This window comes from Hydra vulgaris, chromosome 13, assembly GCF_038396675.1.
Source record: "Hydra vulgaris chromosome 13, alternate assembly HydraT2T_AEP".
In the NCBI taxonomy this organism is placed as follows: domain Eukaryota; kingdom Metazoa; phylum Cnidaria; class Hydrozoa; order Anthoathecata; family Hydridae; genus Hydra; species Hydra vulgaris.
Window position 1 is genome coordinate 1,489,608 of NC_088932.1, and position 22,893 is coordinate 1,512,500.

Below are 22,893 nucleotides of genomic sequence, written 5' to 3' on the forward strand. Positions count from 1 at the left end.
AATTACTGTTATTATTGACTTCGACTAAATCGACTAAAAGTCGACTAGTCGAAAGTCGAAGTTAGTCAACAAAGAAAAACGAATAGTCAATTTAATCGAATATAGACTTCCAACTAATCAACTAAAAGTCGATTTAGTCGAGTAAAAATCTCAAAATCTTTTTATCTTTTCATTCAATTTAACTTTCCAATCTTTTATTTTTGTTTGTTTAAAAACAAAAGCATGTACTGTTATAACTAGAGATGTCGCAGATAGTGGTTGCTCGGCCGAAGCAGCAAATATTTGGCGGCAAAATATTTAGTGACACTTTCCTATTTTGAGGGTTCCGGCCTGGTTCATTGCAATGTATATTGTGGGTATACTGGCAAAAGACGTTAAGTCAAAAATTGGCAGTTTTAACTTAATGATGCAGTATTGTACACTACAAACTGGCAAAATACAAGTGGAATGAAGCATCTTTTAAGATTTTTATATATATTTTTATTAACAGAGAAAAACTTTTATCTGAATATAAAATTACATTTAATGTTAGCTCTTAAAACCGGTGCTTTATTTAGGCTAAAAGCTTTTAAATTAAAAAAATAAAAGCTATAAATATTTTCTCAAATAAATACTTAACATTATGGTGTATTTAAATTTCCAAACCAAATTTAATTTAATAAAACTCTAAAAGTTTCAAATTGGAGGAAAACTTAAATAATTTATTTTCTTAACGAGGATTTTTGAGTTAACGTTTTTTGCCAGAATACCCACAATATGTTGTGGGTATTCTGGCAAAAAAACTCTACGCTGTGGGCGTTTTTGTTAATTTACGACGTGGCTGTGTAACAGCACACATTGCTTGTTGACTTTTACATCAATTTGATTTAAATATAGTTATTTATAAACGTATCATACTCTTCAAACCACTCAAAAAGATTACAAAAATAATCAGCTTAGTTATTTGCAATTCAAAGGTAATTTCAGAAGTTGATGTAGATAGATCTTCACGACGACCTGAACTTGAAACATCGTTTAACTTTAATGGAAATGTCTATTATACGGTTGTAATAAAACGATGCGATAAATCCTTTTCCGTCAAAGACTGCTTGACACTGATGAACCATCATCGACGAGTAGCACCGGTGATGTTTCAGTACCACCGGTGATGATTAAGCTTTACTTCGAAAGAAAAAGAAATGTATGAAAACGATGAAACTAATCTCTACGAAAAAGTGCACACAAATGAAAATTTGAGAAATAATAATTCTAATTGCAAATAATATTAGTTTTCACATGAAACGTATAGCGAACCCTTTCAAGTGTTTGTCAACAAACGCAAAACATTATCTTAACAGAACTTGCTAAAAATTTTATTATTTGCCAGTGACAGAGTACATAGTGAACGGCTATTTTAGGAGGTATAAAATCTCGAATAATAACTTTTATTTATTTTTTGTTTACTCTTATAAAGTTTTATCTAATTAGCATTATTTAGGCTCTTTCCGGACCTCTAGAAGCACCTTAATTACTACATTAAAAAAGGAAAACAATTATACCATAATATACCATAAAAAAAGATAATTTAAAAAATTCACTTACTTATTCATTGAAGATAATAATAACTTTTGAACATTGTAAAGGCATATAAAAAAACATCACTAATATGCAATTATTAATTTAATTTTGTATACCTGATTCTCCATTCATTTAGCCAAATCATTGCTGTCATAGTTAAGATCATCATCAGAATTCATAACAAAGTTGAGAATATTTGCTTCTATATCTTCTGCGGAAATGCACACACTTTTGCTCTTTTGTTTTTAATATATTTTTTATTGTTTTTTTTTTATTATTACTATTTCTGAAAATATGATGCAAATAAACTTTGTATAAAGAGAGGTTTCCTGAAAAATGTAATTTTTATTCATGAACAATATAATTATTGCAGATTAAAACGATTATAAAAAGTGAATTTTGAGGGTGTCGATATTAACGAGTATTTAGAACACCCTGATACCCTTTAAGCCATGCTTCATTGCCGAAAATAGCGTGGTATAGTATAAAATCAAAAGAAAAACTAATCAAAAGAAATTCCTAACCAATGATTTAGCTCAAAAAAAAAAAAAAAATACGCAATTTAAACCTGCAACGTGCCATGAAAGTGCAACTCAGTATGAAAAGAATTAAATAAATTTTTTGTTTCAGCAAACTCTTTATCAAGTTGGTCAGACTGGAGCAGCTGGTCAGAATGTTCTAGTTCTTGTGGTACTGGAATTACAAAAAGAACAAGAATGTGCCTTGATCCAAATAATTCGTGTGTAGAAAGCAGTACTGATGTAGCTGAATGTTACAGCAACCAAACATGTACAGGTATTTAATGATTAAATGCCTTACTTTTTTTATATGTTATACTTATTTTGTCATTAACATCATCATCATCATCATCATCATCATCATCATCATCATCATCATCATCATCATCATCATCATCATCATCATCATCATCAATCATCACAACCATCATAATCATCATCATTATCATCATCACTACATTTAGCAGCTGGTCAGAATGTACAAATTCTTGTGGTACTGAAATTATAATAGTACAGTAAAATTAGGTTTAAAAAGTCCTAAACACGTAAAAAAAAATACAATAAAGCTCAAATTTTGTACATGTATCTAGAAATATATCTAAAGTTATCAAAAAAAAAGCATAATCTAGGCATAATGCGAGGTACATAGAGCAATAATTCAAGTTCAATAAAAATGCACTACCAAAAAATTTAAAAGTTCATTTAACTAATTGTTGCTTTGGTATTTCTTGTATTGTAAACTAATTTGAATCTATGCATTAAAGTATAATAATGTCTGCAGTACAGCGCTATGCAGAACATTATAAATTGAGAAAAACAAAGAAAATACTTGAGGCATTTTAAATTAAATTATCGAATATCTTGCTTTCTATTTTCATTGATAACTTCAACAGAGTTTTTCCTCTAAAAAGTAAAAACATCACAAATATTATAAAGAAATCATGTTCATCAAAGGAATGCAATACTACATGCAGCATTTATTTAAAAAAAAATTTATTTGTACATTTTTACAATTGCAACTCCTTCCATGACAATCGCCACAAGCATCCATGCATTTAATTTCATGTTTCCTACATGTATAGAGATTCGTTGCACATTGATTATTTAATGAACTTTTACATTTTTAAAGTATAACTAATAATAGATTTTAAGCGCAACTTCTTTATCAGTTGTGACCAGCGTTACCATTCAGGTTTTTGAGAAAACCCCAGGTTTCCCATCGCAAAAACCCCGGAAACATCCAGATTATGTAAACAATAATAAGTTTAGTAAAAATTGTAATTGTAAAAATCTTTTTTTTTTTCACAGACATTTGACTGTGATGACCGTGGGTAAAGGCGGCACTTTTAACAGTAACCCTAAGCCAAAAACATCATATTTACTAAAAGTATACCTAACTAAATTAACTACAACTTTAAAACTTATCTAATTTATAAAACAATTAAAGAAACTTTATTACAGTTATTTGCCATTTGAGTTAATTGTTATACTCAGAAGTTAAATTGTATTGTAACTGTCATTTATAATCGACTCTACCTTATTGACAACTTTATCTTCTGCTTTGACCACTTTATCTTCTGCATGCTGAGGAGTGTAGTAAGGGGCCATCCATATATTACGTACGCACTGAGGGGGGAGGAGGGGGTGTCCCAACTTGAATAATTTACGTTTGAGTGCGTATGTAAGAGGGGAGGGGGAGGGTAAGGGTTCAACAAATGTAAGTATACAAACGCTAAGGTATTGACAAATTGAGTTGGAAGTTCACGTTCACTTGCCCATTAATAAAAGTTGGCATGAGTTACTTCTTGAAGTCCGAGCCAGAATGCGGAAGGATTCTTGTCGTATTTGAAGACTATGTGACCAAATGTCGTTTTTGTGGTCTTTTGCTAACAATATTTGGGAAATTTACTGCTAATGTGATGATGGAAGGTTTACTGCTCAAAAGAGCTTGCTTTGGATCCAAAAGGAGCATTTCTATCAGAACACTGTTTTGTTCCAATGGAAACCTGCGTTTTGCTTAAACGCAAAGTTCAATCAGGAATGAAAATACACCCTTGCGAAATCAGGCTTCTTCCTCTCCTAATGGCTGGCGGGTTAACTGGGTTTTACATTCTCCACCCGAGTTAATGGCACCAAGTTTCTTATGGCTGGTTACTTAGAAGAATCAAAGCCGGCAAGTGTATGATGCTGCAATACCACTAGTTTAATAAAGCTTAACTGTTTTCAAAATCTTTTGTTGCTGGACTTGAACTGCATTTTGTATCAACTGAAACTTGTGCTTTCTTTTGCTACTACGTGAAAAATAGAAGCAGAAATTCTTTACAAAAACTTCAAGCCTCGATGGCAGGTGATTGTTAACAGCATTTCTACAAATGTTTACAACTTCAACTTGCTCAAAATGAACAATACCTTACTGCATAATATAGGCGGCCATGGTGTACTTCAGTGTCAATTCTTTAGCAATTGCGCCGTCTGAGAACATTTGCTTACAGCATACAATCAAATAGTCGGCTTGTAAAAACGGTGTATTATGTTCTGCCATAAAAGCCATCAACAAGATCTTTGAATTAGCAACTTTTTCTGGAAAGCTAGACTCTTTTTTTTGGGTAAAAAAATTCTTGATGTTTAAAGTTTTGCTATTGGCATTGAGTGCTTTTGTTTGGCTTTATGTGCTAATAAAAATGTTTTGTTAACATTAGTTAATCCACAAGAGCAGACGGTACAAATTGTATTATACGGTTACCAGAGTCTGATTTTATCCAACCATTTAGTTCACTGACTGTTAGCGATTCTTAACAAAACGCCTGTCCCCAGTGAAAAGCGCACATGATATACGCGTGGATTTTTTCAAAATGTAACCTATATGGGGATTATTAATTTGTCCCATGTGGGTTTCGTATGTTAAATCCCACATGGGTTTTATATCGTAAATCCTACATGGGATATAGGTGGAAAATACAACATGTTATAGATCTTAAATGCCACATATATTTTAATCCAAATGGTATAAAAGTAGTCAATACTAGACAAATGAAAGTCCGAATGCTTCTATGATAATTTTTAAAATTCCTTTTATTTAAAAATTACTTAAATAGTAACTTAAAATTAATCATCGAAGCTTTCAGAGAGGCTTAACTTAATCTGGTATTTGCTACTTTATCCCGTTTGGGATTCAAAATGTGTAGCATTTTTGATCTTTTATTTGTGATGTTTTCACCTATAGCCTATGTGAGATTTACCATAAACTATTATAACAAAATTTTATACAATTAGAAAACGTGTTGCAAAATGTATTTATTTTAAAATAAATGCTATTAATAAATACATTCAAAATGAATATTAAAAACATTATTTTTTCTTTTGCGATTTACACGCCGTTTTTTGTCGATTGAATTAATTAAATCGCTTCGGCTTGCATAATACCAAGGTTTTTAGTATCTTCTAACTTTCTTCAAACATTTTTTTAAAAAAATATATAAATACAAATATAAATAAATAAAAAAATAATAAATATATATATATATATATATATATATATATATATATATATATATATATATATATATATATAGAGATATAGATATATATAGATAGATATATAGATATATTATAGATAGAGAGAGAGAGAGAGAGAGAGAGAGAGATGAGAGAGAGAGAGAGAGAGAGAGAGCAATTTTAATAAGGAACTTTATTAGTTGAGCAATTTTAATTATTAGCCAGGTTGAAGTCATTAATGACTATATAATACTTATACTACATAATACTATATAATACAACTATATAATACTTCACAAATAATTATTTCCTAATTTATTACTTACAATGACTAACGTATTATGGGTAATGAGCTTGAACCCATGAAGAGAATCCTGAAAAAAAGTGATCAATTAGGATAAAAAGTTAAACAAAAAAACAAAAACAAAAATGTAAAAACCTACTTTACAACTATGCAGACATTGGGTGCAATAGACACTGGATGAAAAAGTATCTTTACTTTTTCGTCACACATAATATCATTTTCTGAAACTAATAAACAAACATCTAAATTTCTATAAGTAAATTTATTCTTTGATCATTGTCTTCATATCCTATCTTATTTTCATATCATAGTCTATTATGGCATTATTTATATAACACATCACAACACTAGCCATTATTAAATTTGTGATGTTCAAATATCATATAAACATTCTCTAACATGTTCATATGATATTTGAATACAGTTTTTGAGAATATTATTTGCAAACAATTAACTGATGCAAGTTCAAATGTTGTCAAAAAACAAGCATGCATGCATGTGACACTGCTGTGTCCCATGCATGCATGCAAGAAATGCAGGTTTGAAAGTCAAAGAATTTCTAATTATCTTTATTAAAAAAGAAAAAAATAGGGGGTGGGGGTGGGGGAGAAGGGTTTCTGTAACTTTGATCCTCTACAGTTTTAGGCAACAAAAGCAAGAAGTTTTTAGACCACATTGTTGGTGTAAATACCTCTAAAACCTGCTCATAGATAGCATAAATTGTTTTACCTTTTTTTTTAAATAAAATGTTTTACTTTTTTTTTTAAATTCAACAATCATAAACATTCTTACTGTAGTAAGAAATAGTACTAATTAATAAATTTGAACAAATAAATATAAAGAAAAACAAGGAACAAATAAGAACTTTAACTTTAACTAAATCTTGAATTTGAATTAAATGGTATTAATTTGTTCAAGCATATATATAAAATAAGTTTTTATAACAAATTATATGTATAACTAGTTATACATATAGTTAACTATTAGGAGTTATGTATAACTATATGCATTTTAAAGCATATTATTTTATTTAAACATTACTTTAAAAACTGGACCCAGAGGCTTTATTTCCAATAACACTGTGGTACTCCAGATTAAAAATTGAAAAGTTTCTGTAAATATCCTGTTTTTGTTCTTCAATGTAGTTCGTAAGTCCCTTAAGTCTTAAGGGCCTTATTATATCTAAAGTTAAAAGTTTTGGAGCCTAAAAAAAGTCACAGAAACCCATCTCTCCCCCCCCCCCCCCTTATTCATTAATTTTTTAATAAAGAAAATTGGGAATTCTTTGACTTTCAAACCTACATTTCTTTGTGGGACACTGTAGTGTCCCATGCATGCATGCTTGGTTTTTGACAACATTTGAACTTGCATCAGTTAATTGTTTGCAGATAACATACTCAAGAACTATATTTAAATATCTATTATACTATACTAATATGTCTATTTGCACAAATCTTAATCTTATTTCTATAAAGAAAGATAAACATTAACCATGAGCGAGACTAGGTTTTTTCAAACCGAGACGAGACCGAGACGAGAAGTTAGTACTTCTCGTGAGACCGAGAACGAGACGAGACGAGAAATTTAACAATTTTTGAAAACAAATTTATTAAAATCCAAGTAAAAAAAAAAAATGTGAACATGGTTTTGACAAATAGACACAAATGACATTTGTCAAATGTAAACAACTTTTTCAAATATTATTTCAGAATTTTTTTGCCAAACTTTTCCAACAAGACAATGTTTTCTCTGATTAAGATGATTTGTTCTACTTTTTCTGGGTGTAAGTTGTGTCTGGATGATCGGACGACATTTCCACCTGAGCTAAAAACTCTCTCTGATTTAGTTGAACTTGTTGGAATAGCTAAAATTTGTCAAGCTAATGAAGAGAGTTCTGGCAATGTATTTGGATGCAATTTCCACCAATCAAGAATTGGAAAGTCTTTTTTGGCATCAGAGAGATGTTCATACTGGCACATTTCGCTCAAAATAGGATTCAGTTCAGATGTTGGCTCTTGTGTTTCAAGTCTGACGTTTAATTTGCGCTTCAGTTTTAAATTCGGGTACAAATCTGCTGAAAGGACTCTGGCAACAGGTTGGCACTCAACATTATCCTTAATCTGTGAGGCTAACCATTCTTTTGTTGTTTGAAATTTTTTGAAGAGCTTCAAGTGAAGTCCTTTTAAAGCAGGATTTAAGTAGTTTGCTGCAGCACTCAATAAGTTGCCAGTGTGACAAAGAGGAAATATTTTCTCAAAGCAGCTTTTCAAGTTTTTTGCATACAAGACACCGTAGCCATTTTTTCCATCCGTCTCAATAAATTGATAAATTTTGTCATGGATTAAATAAAGAGAATCGGCGAGAGTGTTAATTGTTGGAATAGACTCAGCCGACCACGTTTCTGTAGCTTCTTTAAGTGATGCCAAAATTTCTACTGCTCCCTCGATTGATTTCCACTATGATGCACTGATGGTCTTTGAAGAAAAAATATATTCATTTGCACATAAGCTGATAATCGCACTCTTTAGATGTAGGACAGAAGCCATGCAATCCAGTTCATTATTCCATCTTGTGTCAACAGATTGGCGTAACTGTCTAAAAATGATTCCTTAAGCGTCTGATTCTGATTCAAGCAACTCAGCTGCAACTGTTGACTGGTGAGTTAAAGAAGCCAAATCTTTGCATGTTTGCAACGCATCATCCATTCCAGCAGTCATTCCAAATGAGTCTCGAACTGCACATTGCAAAATATGATTGTTGCACAAGTATTGGTCAAGGCGCTTTGACAATTTGACTGCAAGTTTTATGTTTCTTGCCTGGTCGTTCACGCAGTACATTGGCAAATCAGTAGGCAAATTTAGTTCTTCTAAGAAAGAATCCAGCTTTCCTTCAATTAAGATACCTGTGTGTCTGCCTGGGAACTGTTGGACATGGGGTGTCCAGTGATGTTTTCGTCAATTTTCGTCAATAGCATGAAAAGTCCAAGAGATGTAGCTGTCCTGAGCTCTAGAAGTCGAAAGGTCAGAAGTAAATCCAGCACTTTTTAGATTTGGCGTAATATCCGTTATTATGCTCTTCATTCCAGCTTGAACATCTTTTGACCGAATTGAAAGCTTTCTTGAATATGTTGTTCTGTGATGAAGGCTCATTTTAGGGTTTGCAATGTCAAAAAATTTCTTGAAACCTCTTCCTTCGAGTGCTGAAAAGGATGCCAGATCAGTGCAAAAGTAATCCAGCATTGCAGAGTCAAACTGTTTTTGAATGGAATTGTCTTTGTCATATTTGGACTTTGTTTCAAGCATTTCGACCATGGTTCGTTGTTTCTTCTTAGGAGGAGGAAGAAGAGAGTCGTCAGTTTTTTCAGAATACTCAACGTAATCTTGGCTGTGTTTTTTTTCGAGGTGACGATGAAGTCTGCTTGTGTTTCCATCTTTTGTTTTCAAAGACTTTTTGCACGCCTTGCATTCAACACCGTCACTTGTTTTTTTAAAATATCTCCAGATTTTGTTTTTTCTTGGTGACATTTTTGATCGTTGAAGTGAGGCAAGAATATTTCTTTTCAATATGAACAATATGTGTCAAGTTGAATTCCACTGGTAAACTAATGAAATTAAGTCGAAAGTGCACCATTTTATACAAAAAGTTTTTGTATTTAAAATCAAATTAAACATATTTAAAATCTAATTAAAATTTTTTAATTAGATTTTTTTTAAAAATCTAATTAAAAAGTCTAATTAAAAATCTAATTAAAAATTTAATTTGTTTTTGTCGAAAACAAATTAAATTTTTAATTAGATTTACTAAAATCACGGAGTCAAAATATTAATTAATTAAAAAAACAAATTATTAAGCATTTTGTAAATTATAATAATTTTTAATTTGGAAAATAATATAATATTTAAGTCTCGTTCTACTTCTCGCGAGAATTTTCTATTTCTCGTTTCTCACGAGAAGTCCCATTTCTCACGAGAAACGAGAACGAGACGAGATCTCGCTCATGGTTAATAAACATTATTCGTGGTACTGACATACTTGCTTGCCATTCTCTAAAATAATATATAATATATTTACACTATATAAATGTACCGCAATTTACAATATATAAATGTGCCGCAATTCAATGTCGATTTTAAAATTTAAGGTCTTTTTAGTTTCCAGCCTTCAAATACTTTCCCATGTAAATCCAACAAGAAACCCACGTGGTATTTCCCATGTGAGTAAATACCATATGGTTCCCACATTTAACCCATGTAGTATTACCCACATGGGTTTAAAGTGACAAATTTCCATACGGATACCACATGGGAAAATCCGTCCTACGTAAATCCCATCAATCCCACTCAGAATCCACGTGGAACCCATGTGGGAAGAGGTTTTATTTATCACTGGGGTAGGCAAATCATCAGCTTAGAATTGATTTGTTCTACCTCCACTTTTTGAAAAAGTTAAATTATTGATTGTGTCATGTACCTCAAAAAAATGCTTTTCTACTATATTAAAACCTAAGTTATAATCAAATTGTTTTATCCTCAATACTCAAAAATGTGGTGATAAAACAAGATAATTCTAACCTCACGAGTTGTAGACCTTCTAGATCTGTCAGTCAGCAAATTTCAAAAAAATGATGCCCTTTTTTTTTAAGGCAGCGAAAATTTTAATGGCATCTCCTTCCCCGGCTTCCTCCCCCACGTGACACCTACAATGACCGGCTTTGAACCTGGTACTCGAAATGAAGCAAAATTGTATAAAATTTTCGAAGACAATAATAAAAATTTATATTTTAAATTATTATATAAAAACTTTCGATTTTAAACCAAAAATAAAAAAAGTGAAAAATTTTTGAAAAAATTTTTTTCCTTGATATGTTTTTTAAAAAACAAATTTAATTTTTAAAACTTCTACATAACTTTGCTTTTTTTAAGTACCAGGTTGATCTACTTTTGAAGAACTTTTTTTACATATATATTTGATGTTTTAAATAGGACACTTTCACGCATTGTGCAAATTCAAAACTGAAGTATGTTCATATCTATGATATGAACATACTTCAGTTGGCCTGGGAACAAAAAAATCCCAAAACGTTTGCTCCCTGCCCAAAAGTGATGGCACTGATTTAGTAAAATTTTCAACTATACTATCTTAAACTAAATTTAAATTTATCGACAGATTTTAAATTCATTCAAAAATATTGAAAAATTTATTACCCCCTCATTTAAGGGGGGGGGGTGGAACAGGGTCAGAAAGTTTGCATGGTCATAACTTTTATAGTTTACAATAATTTTGAATGAAATTTAAAATCTGTGGATAAACTTAAATTTGGTTTAAGAAAGTAAAATTGAAAATTTTTATACATTGGTGCCCTCACGTGTGGTGCCCATTATAAAACATCAAAAAATCCTGCGAGCGCCCATGGTTTTGCATGTGCTATTTTTTCTACCGCATGAAAAAAAATGTTTAATGTTGCTCAGCAAAAACTTAAATACTTAAAAGCCAATATTCTGATAAAAAGATAATATTGTAGGGCTCGGGCAGCTCGGAAATATAAACTGATTTTGGTTTTAAAAATTAGCCAGTTTTATGCACACAAAAAAATATTTTCAAAAGTTTTTATTTGCTATATAACTGTAGGCTTTCCTGTTGAACTCTTTAATGCTTTATTAATTTACAAATTTACAAAATTCACAATCTTTTTCTTTATTCCTCTCGCTTTCTTTAATGTTTGTCGATTGAATTTGAACCTTTTTAGCAAAATGTTTCAAATTTAATCATTTTTGAACCTTTAAACTCTATTTTGATTGGTTTCCGTCAATGATTGTCTTTAGAGTAGTCAAGAATGTAGGGCAAAAATATTTCAATCAATGAAACTAAATTAAAATTAGTTTAAAACATCTGTTTATGGTTGACTAACATTATCCTTTTTAAATAATTCTTTTTTATATAATACTTTATTTATAAAGGTTATAGCCTCAAGCTATTCAAGTAATATTCAATATAAAATCTATTTAAAAATATCAAATCTATACTAAATCTATCTATACTAAAAAAATATAAAATCTATTCATGTAATATTAGATATTAAAAATCCGTTAAAAAAAAAAAAAAAAATATTTAATCTTTAACTAATCATATATGGATGGATAAGCACCAAACCAGCCTATACAACAGAGTTGGAAATAATTAGTTTATTTAAAAAAATGATTTATGTAGTGTTTCTTTGCAAACACTAATATACTATAATTAAAATTTTTAAGTGCACTGAACTACAATTACTTTTTATTTTTTTGGTTTAGTGGCTTTTGTTAAAGTTTTTTGTTAAAGTTTTTTGGTTAAAGTTTTTTGTTAACGTTTTTTGGTTTAGTGGCTTTTGTTAAAGACTTTTGTTAAACTTTGCGTCAAATTATCTCATATTCGTTGTCATTATGTCATAAATCGACCCTCAGGTTGTTTTTTATCTATCTTAAAAAAAAATATGCCATCATATAGATACTTATTAGGAAATTAAAAATTAAGCATTTAAAAAATCCAGGGATGCATTTTTAGACAGAGGGGGTTCAAAACCCAATTGAAAATATTGATAATACGAGGGCCGAGGGGCTATGACCCTCCACTTGCCAAATTTTTTATATTAAATATAAATCTAGCATGTTTACATCCCCTCCTTTCCATCTTCCCCATAAAAAAGCATCCTTGCAATGTACCAAAGCTCGTATTTTATGGAACATTGTAAGACTCTTTCAAATAATAATGATAATAAACGATGACTTTATACACCAAAACATACTTTATTTTTTTAATATCTTTATGCTAAATTTATCTTTTCTTTTATCTTTATTTAATATTTTATCTTTTAATATTTTTTTCAAACATTGATTTTAGCGAAATTTTATAGAAAATTCTATAAAGCTTAATCCTTTTACAGATTTTTATTTAATTAAGTTACTACATAATATTTATAAAGTTAATTGATATTGTCTTCAAGATACTATCTTCGTCTTGATGAGAAGTCTGAAACTGCCTTATGCAAGTTCTCTCCATGGTCTTTGTTACATTTCTTTTGTATCTTGCCCAAGTTGGTTTAAACTTAGAGTAAATAGCTTCTCCAGTTTGTTCTGCAAATATAGCTAGACCACATTAATTTTCTTTACAAAAAGGAACAATATGGGCTAACATGATGTGGAACTTCCATGTTATGAGTAAGTTGTAATTATAGTCTTTTGAAAACTCTATTAGGTAATTATATGAGTCTTTCAATCTAGCAATAGAATGCTTAACATTTGTACTAAGGAAATCACAGAAACAGTTATCCACGACACACTTTAAATCTTTGAAACATGTAATAATAGGTATTAGCTGTCGACGATCATTTAGGAATGCCACCTCTAGATCTTGAAGTTTCTTCAATATCTTATTACAGTTTACTCTATCGAACCTCCTCCCTGATAGCCATGTCTGAAAATGTATTTTCCAGACAGCCACTGAATAATTTTTGGCCAGTGAGTAAAAACTAGGTCGCAGAGAACATTAATAAAACCCATAAATATATGCAACGATGATGGAGGAATTTTGTTTATCACTTTAACATTTCTTTTTCTCCTGCTGCTTGAAACTCTGAAAGATGATTATTAAGGCTTCCAAACGTTTTTAGAGTTCCTACATTTATAGGCTTCTCACTTTCACAATGTAAACATGCATAGATGCCACTATGGCCAGATAAACCCATAATCATGTTAGCCAACTTTAAATCCCATGCAATATAAAAACCCAGACTGTCTAGCTGGATAATATCTAAAATTTGTTTCATATTCTGATATGTTTCAGGAACATCTTCAGCAATAGCAATAAACTGTATACGTTGCACACCAGACCCTATATATTCGTCTGATCCCCGACGTTTACTTCTGTTTTTTATATTATTACTGTAATAATTTTTACAGTTAACGCTGTGATTTATATTATTACTGTTTTTTATATTATTACTGCAATAATTTTTTACAGTTAATTCAAGATCTGACAGTAACTTCGTCACTTCTGACTGGACAACTCTCTTTCCTGTGGCCTTGTTAAGAGTAGAAATCAATTTTCTAGTTCCTCTGTTTGAAAGATCAAGATTTATTTGAAATTGCTTGAATGTTTAAAAAGAGATTTACTGGATTTAAATTCTTCTTTGTTCTCAGTCTCCTTTGTTCTCAGGACAACCAACTCTTATTATCTGCGGTTTTCCGCAGGTGGCTAAATAAAATAGATCACCTGAATTTACTTGCTCTTTGTTCATTTTTTCTTTGATTATTGATGAAGCCACCTGCTCTGCACAGTGCATACCTTATTCCAATGCCATTGATGTAAGGTTTTTTACAGCAGTTGATTTGCAGCATTTGTGCTCTAAGCCACGACATAAATAAGTATTGTTGATGATAATTTGACTATACCAATAGCATTTAATATTTTAAAATCTTCTGTTTATATTACCTATTATTGACAGACATTTAGAATAGATCTTTAATGTATTTTCTAGAGAGGTAGAAGAACTCTCATCAATCTCAATTGTAATAATGTCCGACTTGCGCTTTTTTGAAATCCAATCAATCTAAATAATAATTATTCAGAACTGATATTTGATCTTTTTATGACAGAACTGATAATCTTTATAATTTAGCAGATATTTTAAAGTTGTATTTTAACAGATGCAATTAACTTAAACCTAAATCTTCTGTGTCCATCTAGTTGGTGGTTTCTTTCTTTTTGCAAGCATATACAAATTAGTTTTGCAATTTACACATAAAGAAGAAGGATAGGCAATTTTTTTCATGTATTCAGAGTTTACATACGTCTGCACCAGTTTTTCATTAGTATCTTGGACTGCAATAATACTCTTTTTTGTTTTTTTTCCCAGCAAACACAGCAATAACTGTTTATATTCATTTTTTATTTGTTAAGATTATAACAATGTCATGAGTATTATAATACAATTTTTTAAGATTTAGAAAATTTATTAAACCAATTTTTAAATTTTTGAAGCATTTCACGCCAAAAATTATTTAAACAAGGTTTGATGCAACATTTGGTAAAACCCATAACTAGTTCATATTTATACTCCCTACTGGTAAATTTGATAAAAAGTAAGACCCCCTTCTTTATATTTTAGGCTTTAAGGTATTAAGTCATCATTTGGTATAAATAAGAGTCCAACAACATCCCATTTTGGTACTTTGCAAGGATTGCAACGCATATTTTTTTTTTGGTGAAGGTGGAGGAAGGGGGTTGTAAACAAAAAATTTAAATATATTTGCATATCTTATGCTAGATTTATATTTTGTAATGAAAATTTGACAAGTTGGGGGCCAAGACCCCTCGGCCCTCCTATTATTAATATTTTCAATAGAGTTTTGGACCCCCCTGTCTCAAAATGCACCATTGGATTTTTAAAATGTTTAATTTTTAATTTTCCAATAAATATCTATTTGATGGCATATTTTTTTAAGTTGGATAAAGTACAACCTGAGGGTCGATTTATGACACAGTGTTGTATAGGCTGGTTTGGCGCTTAACCATCCATATATAATTAACTAATTGCATATCATTCAACTAATTTTCTGTATTTAAGAAATGATTATTTATTGAATAAGAAATAAAAGGTTTTTTAGTACTGAGTGTTTTTAAAGCGGTAATAATAATCATGTCGAGAGTTAATAAAAGTTAGGTCTCGAGTTAATAAAATCAGGTTGGGAGTTAATAAAAAACAAGTCATAATTGATAGTTTGCTTAAGGATTTACTATGGAAGTTTTTTAAAAAAGAGAAAGAGATGCAACTTTACGACAATGAAACAGTGGCTCAAGCTTGTAGCAAGAGTAGGTCCAACAATAATTCCAATACGCTTTTAAACCTTGTCTACTAAAGAGAGAGCCCCATTTCATAAAGCAGTCTAGATATGACAATAGTATTTCATTCAAGGATGAATAAAAGATTTATAAAGATAAAAAAGAGAACCAGGAATACAAAAAAAACAAAAACAATAGACATAACCTTAGCAGATGGTGTCAAAGGTCTATAATGAACATTTATTCTTCAAACAAATGAGTTTCTTTGGGTTTAAATTCACCAGTCACTAAATGCCCCAGATATCAAAGAAGAAAGGTTACATTTAAAATTAACTGCATGTTCTAAGCGACCAAAAGGTAATGACTTTTATTTAAGACAAGTGTTTATATGTGTTTATGGTTGTTTATAACTTTAATTTTCAGCAGAAAATAGAGCCACTTTTGAGGTAAGATTATCAGAATTCTGATTAATATAGATAAAGAACAACATAGGGCAAAGAAAAGGATTTTTTGATACACCAAAAGTTGATGAAAATTAAGAAGAATTTTGTAAATCAAAGAAACAAATATTTTTGTGGTTGGAAAGAAATATTTCAGTGTAATTAGCATTAATTTCCCCTATAACAGTAATATTGGTTGATGGATAAAGAGAAAGAGCTCGACCAATTTTATCAAAAACAACATTAAAAAGAGTGCATTCTTGGAAAGAATGCAGTAAAGAAAAAAAAGAAAGGTGAAGAGAAACTAAGCAAAAGCAAATAAAAAAGATATTTAGAGAATGCCAACTTGATATCACGACTAAGCAGTGAATTACTACGTAAGTGTCAGTTTACCTATTTGTCTACGCAAAGCATGTGAATTTTTGAGTCCTTGCAAATAAAAGGATAATAGCCATCAACATTTCATTTTTCAAAAAATGAAACTGCTTAATCTAAGTTAGTCAAAGTAAATTGAGCAACTTTTACCATTTTTTTTTTAAATTATTTTCGTCACTACATAAACATTTTACGTATATAACTTTAATACATTTATAAATATAAATATATTTATTTGTATACATTTATTAATAATAAGACAAAATTTAAGGTAATGAAATGAGCAAGCAGAAGGCTATAGTCTAAACATTAACTCCCGTTCTATCGCAAGTTTATAATAATTTTTCACGAGAGATAAAAAAAAAAAAAAATTAAATTAAATTCCATAGTCGCCGACCGCTGGATATAGGGTAACGAAGGGCAAAATGAGACACTTAAGCACTAATTTATTTAATACAGGCTAAAAACTTTTGAAAAAAGTCTTACAATTTTTGAAAAAAGAACTTCATATTTTTCAAATCATCTACCATCTTATTATAACCTTACAAACTATGAGTTGCAAAATTTCAGTGGTTTGGTCACCAGAGATCACTTATTGACAACACCTATTCTATCTTATTTTGCCACGCTATGTAGGGCAAAATGAGAATGACTTTTTTATTAAGTAATTCAAATAAATAATGATAAACAAAACAGATTTTAATGAGGTTTAGCAAGATAAACAAGTTTGAATATAATACAGCTAATAATAATATATAATCAAACTGTCACTAGTCAATCTTATAGTCAAACACACACTATCACTAGTCACATAAATCACATAATGCTTCACCAGTATTTTGAAATTAAAAACAGTTCGAATGAGCCCAAATTGTACATTTTAAATATTGGCTCCACTTCAATCCTTTTCGAGCCTTACTCCACAATCCATTACAAAAAGAACATTCCCAGTCTTCAACACTTAAACTTTTAAATCTTTCTTTATCCTTTCCTAATCCAAATTTATTATATATTTTTTGTTCTTTTAACTTTTTTGATTTTTCAGAGAATTCAAATAATGATCTTCTGTAATGTGATGTTGTTATTATTTGAGATTCTTCTCCCTTTCTTGATAATAAAGTGATCTTTGAAATAGCTAAATTATTAGAAAAGCAGGGTGTTACTACATTAAAATTAATACTTTTTGAACATCCTGACGACAATAGTAATAAGGTGCTTGAATAAATTGTGAATCAATTTTATTAGATTTATGTAAGTTGGCATTACAGCTTTTGTCCAGTGGCGGATCAAAGGGAGGGCTAGGGGGTCTATAGCCCCGGGCCCCACAATTTTAGGTGCGCCGATTCAAAGTAAATAATTTTTTATTAACTCTGAAAATTAAATCTTTTATTAACTTAAAAGGGCCAAAGTTAAATTTACTAAATTGTCTGAAAACAAAAGCACAAAAATAAAATAACTGTCAACAAAAACGCTGCATTATATATTTTTTCCGGTCTTTGACAACGAAGGAGCGCAACTACTTCTACAAAAAAAAAAATTACTAGATTGGTAGCAGCGCCTTATAGCAATAATTGAATGTAACATTTGTACAAATTGCTACAAAAACAATTCCCTTCAGAAAATTATTAATGACTTGAATAATTATATTGTTATTGAAAATGCATTAACGATTGCAGTTCTACAATTCTTTTGTACTTCCGCACAAAAGAGTTCTTGTGTGAATGCATTTAATAGTTGAAGCGCTAAATTCGTGAAAGAGAAAAAAAGAACAGTTTAACACTTTTCAGGTTATACAGTTATAATTAAAATGCTATGTAAATATGAAAGTGGAGCTTCTAAAAGAAGATTGAAGAAAGAGAGAGAGGAAATGATAGCTAAACTTCCGAAAATGACAAATTTTTTTCATCAAACCAAACTAATATGCAATTTCCAAAACAATGAAAGAAAAGATGAAAACAATAACACGGAAAATGAGGTAGCCTGCCAAGGTCCTTCAAATGAAATTCAAGAAGTTGAAAGTGTTGAATCTACAATGCATAATAATGAGCTTGACTCAGGTACTCCAATTTTTACTATCTTTAATGACACCTCTAACATCTGCTAAACAAACAATTTACTTTTCAGGCAGTTAATATTTTTATTCTATAAATTGTCACTTATTTTTTTATTAGGCTTATTTATCATGATTTTTTTCCCTAGATACCATTCTACGCGAAGACCCTGCTTTATGGCCATTACAATTAAAGGAAAATGAACGTATGGAGTATTTAAACAATGGGTATGCTTTTTTTCAAAATAAAGACTCTAATTTCGAATCTTCGAAGTGGATGTTCAAAAACCAGTACAGATATTATTCGGTTAAATATTTTCAAAAAGCGATAAATAATGGTAAAAAGTGTGACCGAAAATGGTTAATGTTTTCTGAATCCACTGGATGTGTATTTTGTTATGTTTGAAAGTTGTTTTCAACCGATTACGACAACATATTTGTCAAAAGTGGCTTTTACAATTGGAAAATAGCTAAACAAACTATTTTCGGCCACGAAAACAGCAAGGAACATATTCAATGTATGATTAAGTGGATAGAATTCATAAAACTAAATACTCATGTCGATGAATATATAGTAAGCTAGATTAAAAGGGAATTTAATTATTGGTCTGCAATCTTAAATAGAATAGTAGCGGTTATTCGTTTTTTAGCCGGAAGAGGTTTAGCATTTCGAGGCCATAATGAAGTTATAGGATCGTCAAATAATGGAAATTACTTAGACATGTTAGAACTGTTGACTCAATTTAATCCAGTTTTAAAGCAACACATTGACACTTTTGCAAATAAAGGCAAAGGTAATGCAAATTATTTGTCTATAACTATTTGTGAAGAGCTTATTGATATTATGTCTCAAAAGGTTTTAACGTACATTATTACCGAAATAAAAAAAGCAAAACACTGGGGAATTATCGTAGATTCGACTCCTGATATTTCTCACGTGGATCAACTTTCTGTGATATTTCGTTATTATCTAAATGGCCACGTGTATGAATGATTTTTTTGTTTTCTACAAATTAAAAACCACGAAGGTAAATCTTTGATTACTGACATTTTAGATCGACTGGAAAGATATGATATTGATATAACCAATTGTCGGGGACATGCATACGATAATGCAAGCAATATGTCTGGTAAATATTCTGGATTACAAGCACGTTTAAAAGAACGGAGTCAATTAGCTTTTTATATTCCCTGCGCTGGACACTCTTTAAATTTAGTAGGGCAGTGCAGTGTCAGTGAGTGCATCAATTCTATCAACTATTTTGGCGTTCTTCAGAGTTTGTATTCATTTTTTGTAGCTTCAACACATAGATGGGATTTACTGAAAGGAAATCATGGTACACTGAAGCGCCTATCAGATACACGATGGTCATGTAGGTCAGATGCTTCAAAAAGTTTAGTAGAAAATTTTGATGGGATTCATGCAGCGCTATGTCATATAGCTGAGGATACAGACGAAAAATCTGATACTCGTTATGAAGCTTTGTGTTTATTAAATAAGATCACAAAGTTAGAGTTTGCATTCATGGCTGTATTTTGGCATCACATACTTAAAAGGTTTAATGCAGTTAGCAAATTTCTTCAAAAAGTTGAATTAGATTTGCATACAGCAAGCAGTATGTTACTTTCACTAATTGACTTTGTAAAAAACTTACGAAACGGCTTTACGAGATTTGAGAATGAATCTAAAAAACCTAGCTCGTTTATTGAAAAAGACTATTCGGATAAGAACAAAAGAAAGGTAATTAAAAAATTAAGCAGCTGAGAAAACCAAGTTGATTCTTTAAGCGTATCCGACAAGTTTCGAGTGAATACACTTTTTGATAAGTCATTTGTGGATTTCTATCGAAAGTGTTAACTATTAGTACCATGGAATTGCAAGTTAGCGCGAAAAAAATTGTAGAAGTGTACTCAAAAGATTTAGAAAATAGTTTCATATTTGAAATAGAACAATTTGTAACATTATTAAAGTTGCAGCCTCCGGGTTTTTTTTCGCATAAAAAAGATAAATCTGAGACTGAAAACACATTGATTCCTCTCCATGTTTTAAATTGGATTGTTGAAACCGATATTATTGGTGTATTTCCAAATGTTTATATAGCATATCGCTTGTTTCTAACTATTCCCATAACAAATTGCGAGGCTGAGAGATCATTCTCTACTCTTAAAAGAGTTAAAAACATGCACCGATCAATATTGATCTATAGCCGTTTAAGTAATATAGCAAGATTAACTATTGAGTCAAAATTATTAGAAACTTTGGATTTCAGCGATGTGACTGCAGAGTTTGCGGGGAAGAAAAGCAGAAAAAAATCACTCATCTTAATTCAATAATATAAATATAAAATTTGTATATAAATAAATATCAGTGATAGCGTTTTCAAGAAAGTCTTTGTTTTACTCATTTTTGTCGTTGTTAGCCTCCAACTTTTAAATAGCCCCGGGCCCCGAAAAGTCTTAATCCACCACTGCTTTTGTCATAATTAAACTCAATGTCTGGAATTATATCCCGACATAAAGGATAAATTCCAGATGTACAAAAGCCAGAACAGGTAACTTCTACAGAGGCAGCTTTATGACAGGCTTCGGAAAATATACCTTTAAATTAACCATTTGTTATTTTTGATCCAGGATGCTTACGCAACCATAATCCACATTCTATATTATAAAAAGTTTAAGGGAGTTTATCAAATGGCTGCAACTTATAAGAAGTATGAGGTGGTAAGGTTATAATAACTATTCCATTTTCCTTAGCAAAATCTAACAAATTAATGCTTTTGTATGTGTTTTATGCTCATCTACAATTAAAGGAAGTTTATTTTCGATAGAAGTTTTAGAGTGCTTCGTAAAATGTTTTATATACGCTATAAATAGATTGGTTGCAATCCACCCAATTTTGGAGCATTCTCTAATTGTTCTAGTTGTATCATGATCTATGAGCTTTAATTTCATTATCTTTCTCTTAAAAATCATCATTGGTGGAATTAATTGTCCAATCATATTCATAGCACAAACAACAGTTGTCGTTACACCTCGTTCACCACTAGTCACAAAAGAAACACAATGTTTTCGTTTACTGTTATAACTTAAACAGATTTATGTACAGTTGTAAAACCTGATTCATCATAGTTCAAAATTTGATGAGGTTCAGACTTGTCCTTTTTCATAACAACTTCTATATTATTGAAATAAATGTTCACAGAATTGCTGTTTAAACCATAAACACGATTTAAAGACAACACTTGAGGCTTTCTGATTGAAAGGTTTAGATGTCTCTTTAAAAATCCACTTACAAAATCTATTCTTGCAACACCATTACATTAATTAAATGGATGAACAATTTTGTACTTTTTAACATACTGGAAGAAAATTTGTTGCATGTCACTTATGGACAATCCATAATAAACTGAATCTATTTTTTCTTAAATAGTTAACTAACTGACTTTCAGTATCATCTGGCAATATTTTTTTAAATGAATTAAGTGATTTTTTTAATATATTAATAGTCTAAACCCTTTAATTTTCTTTAAATCCTTCTGTGTAAAGCATCTTTATTTACGCTAAATGTCAAAGCTGCTTTTCTCTTTTTTTTTAATTTTACGGTGTCGATTGCTAATAATATGCTATGCTCAGAAAAATTACCTCGAATAGTTTTTCTCTTATAGTTTCAAATAAACATGGTTGATATTGGCAAAAAAAAAACCAAAACGTCTTGCTTTGCCCCGCAACATGTTGGCATGAAAGTTGTGTAATATCCTGACAATTTTGTCAAAGAAATACAATATCAATGTACGGAAATGGCAGAGCAATGCCTAAGGATGATAATAAAACACTAACTTTGAATATAAAAATTCTTTCCATTCCGTGAGATAAAAAAATTAAAAAATTAAGAAATTAAAAAACAACGGATCGAAATTCGTAATTGTCATATAGCCAAGAGGTGAAATGGTTGTCGTTCTCTTTATCTTTTTTACTTCAAAGTGACTCAAAATATTTTAAATAACACTAAATAATATAAGAAAACAATTAAACTTCTAAAATTATTAAAACAATAAATTGCGAGGTTTGGATCATTAAAAATGCGATCTGTCTCATTTATTCCGGCTGTCTCAATTTGCCCCGTCTTACCCTAATGGAAAAGCATTTTTAAAATTCCAAAGTGAAATCTTTGGAGTTTTAAAGTTGTGAAAAAAGTACTTTAACACTATTTGAAGTTGCAAAATCCTTTAATGAGAACTTTTGTATGAGAGCAGGTTTCTTCAATTTTGTTTAGGTAATATTCAAAGATACTATTTTTCGAGAATATCTCACTAATTTCTTTAAGAGCCAAATTAGAAA

The 22,893-nt window shown here is 30.4% G+C and overlaps 1 protein-coding gene across 1 annotated transcript in view; it reads left to right on the forward strand.

The window, feature by feature from the left end:
* The window catches only part of LOC100203937 (uncharacterized), a 252,056-nt gene that overhangs the window by 44,584 nt on the left and 184,579 nt on the right, over positions 1-22,893 (forward strand). The window contains exon 4 of the mRNA XM_065815356.1: positions 2,188-2,352. Coding sequence (XP_065671428.1) covers positions 2,188-2,352 — 165 coding nt within the window. The remainder of the gene's footprint in view (positions 1-2,187; positions 2,353-22,893) is intronic.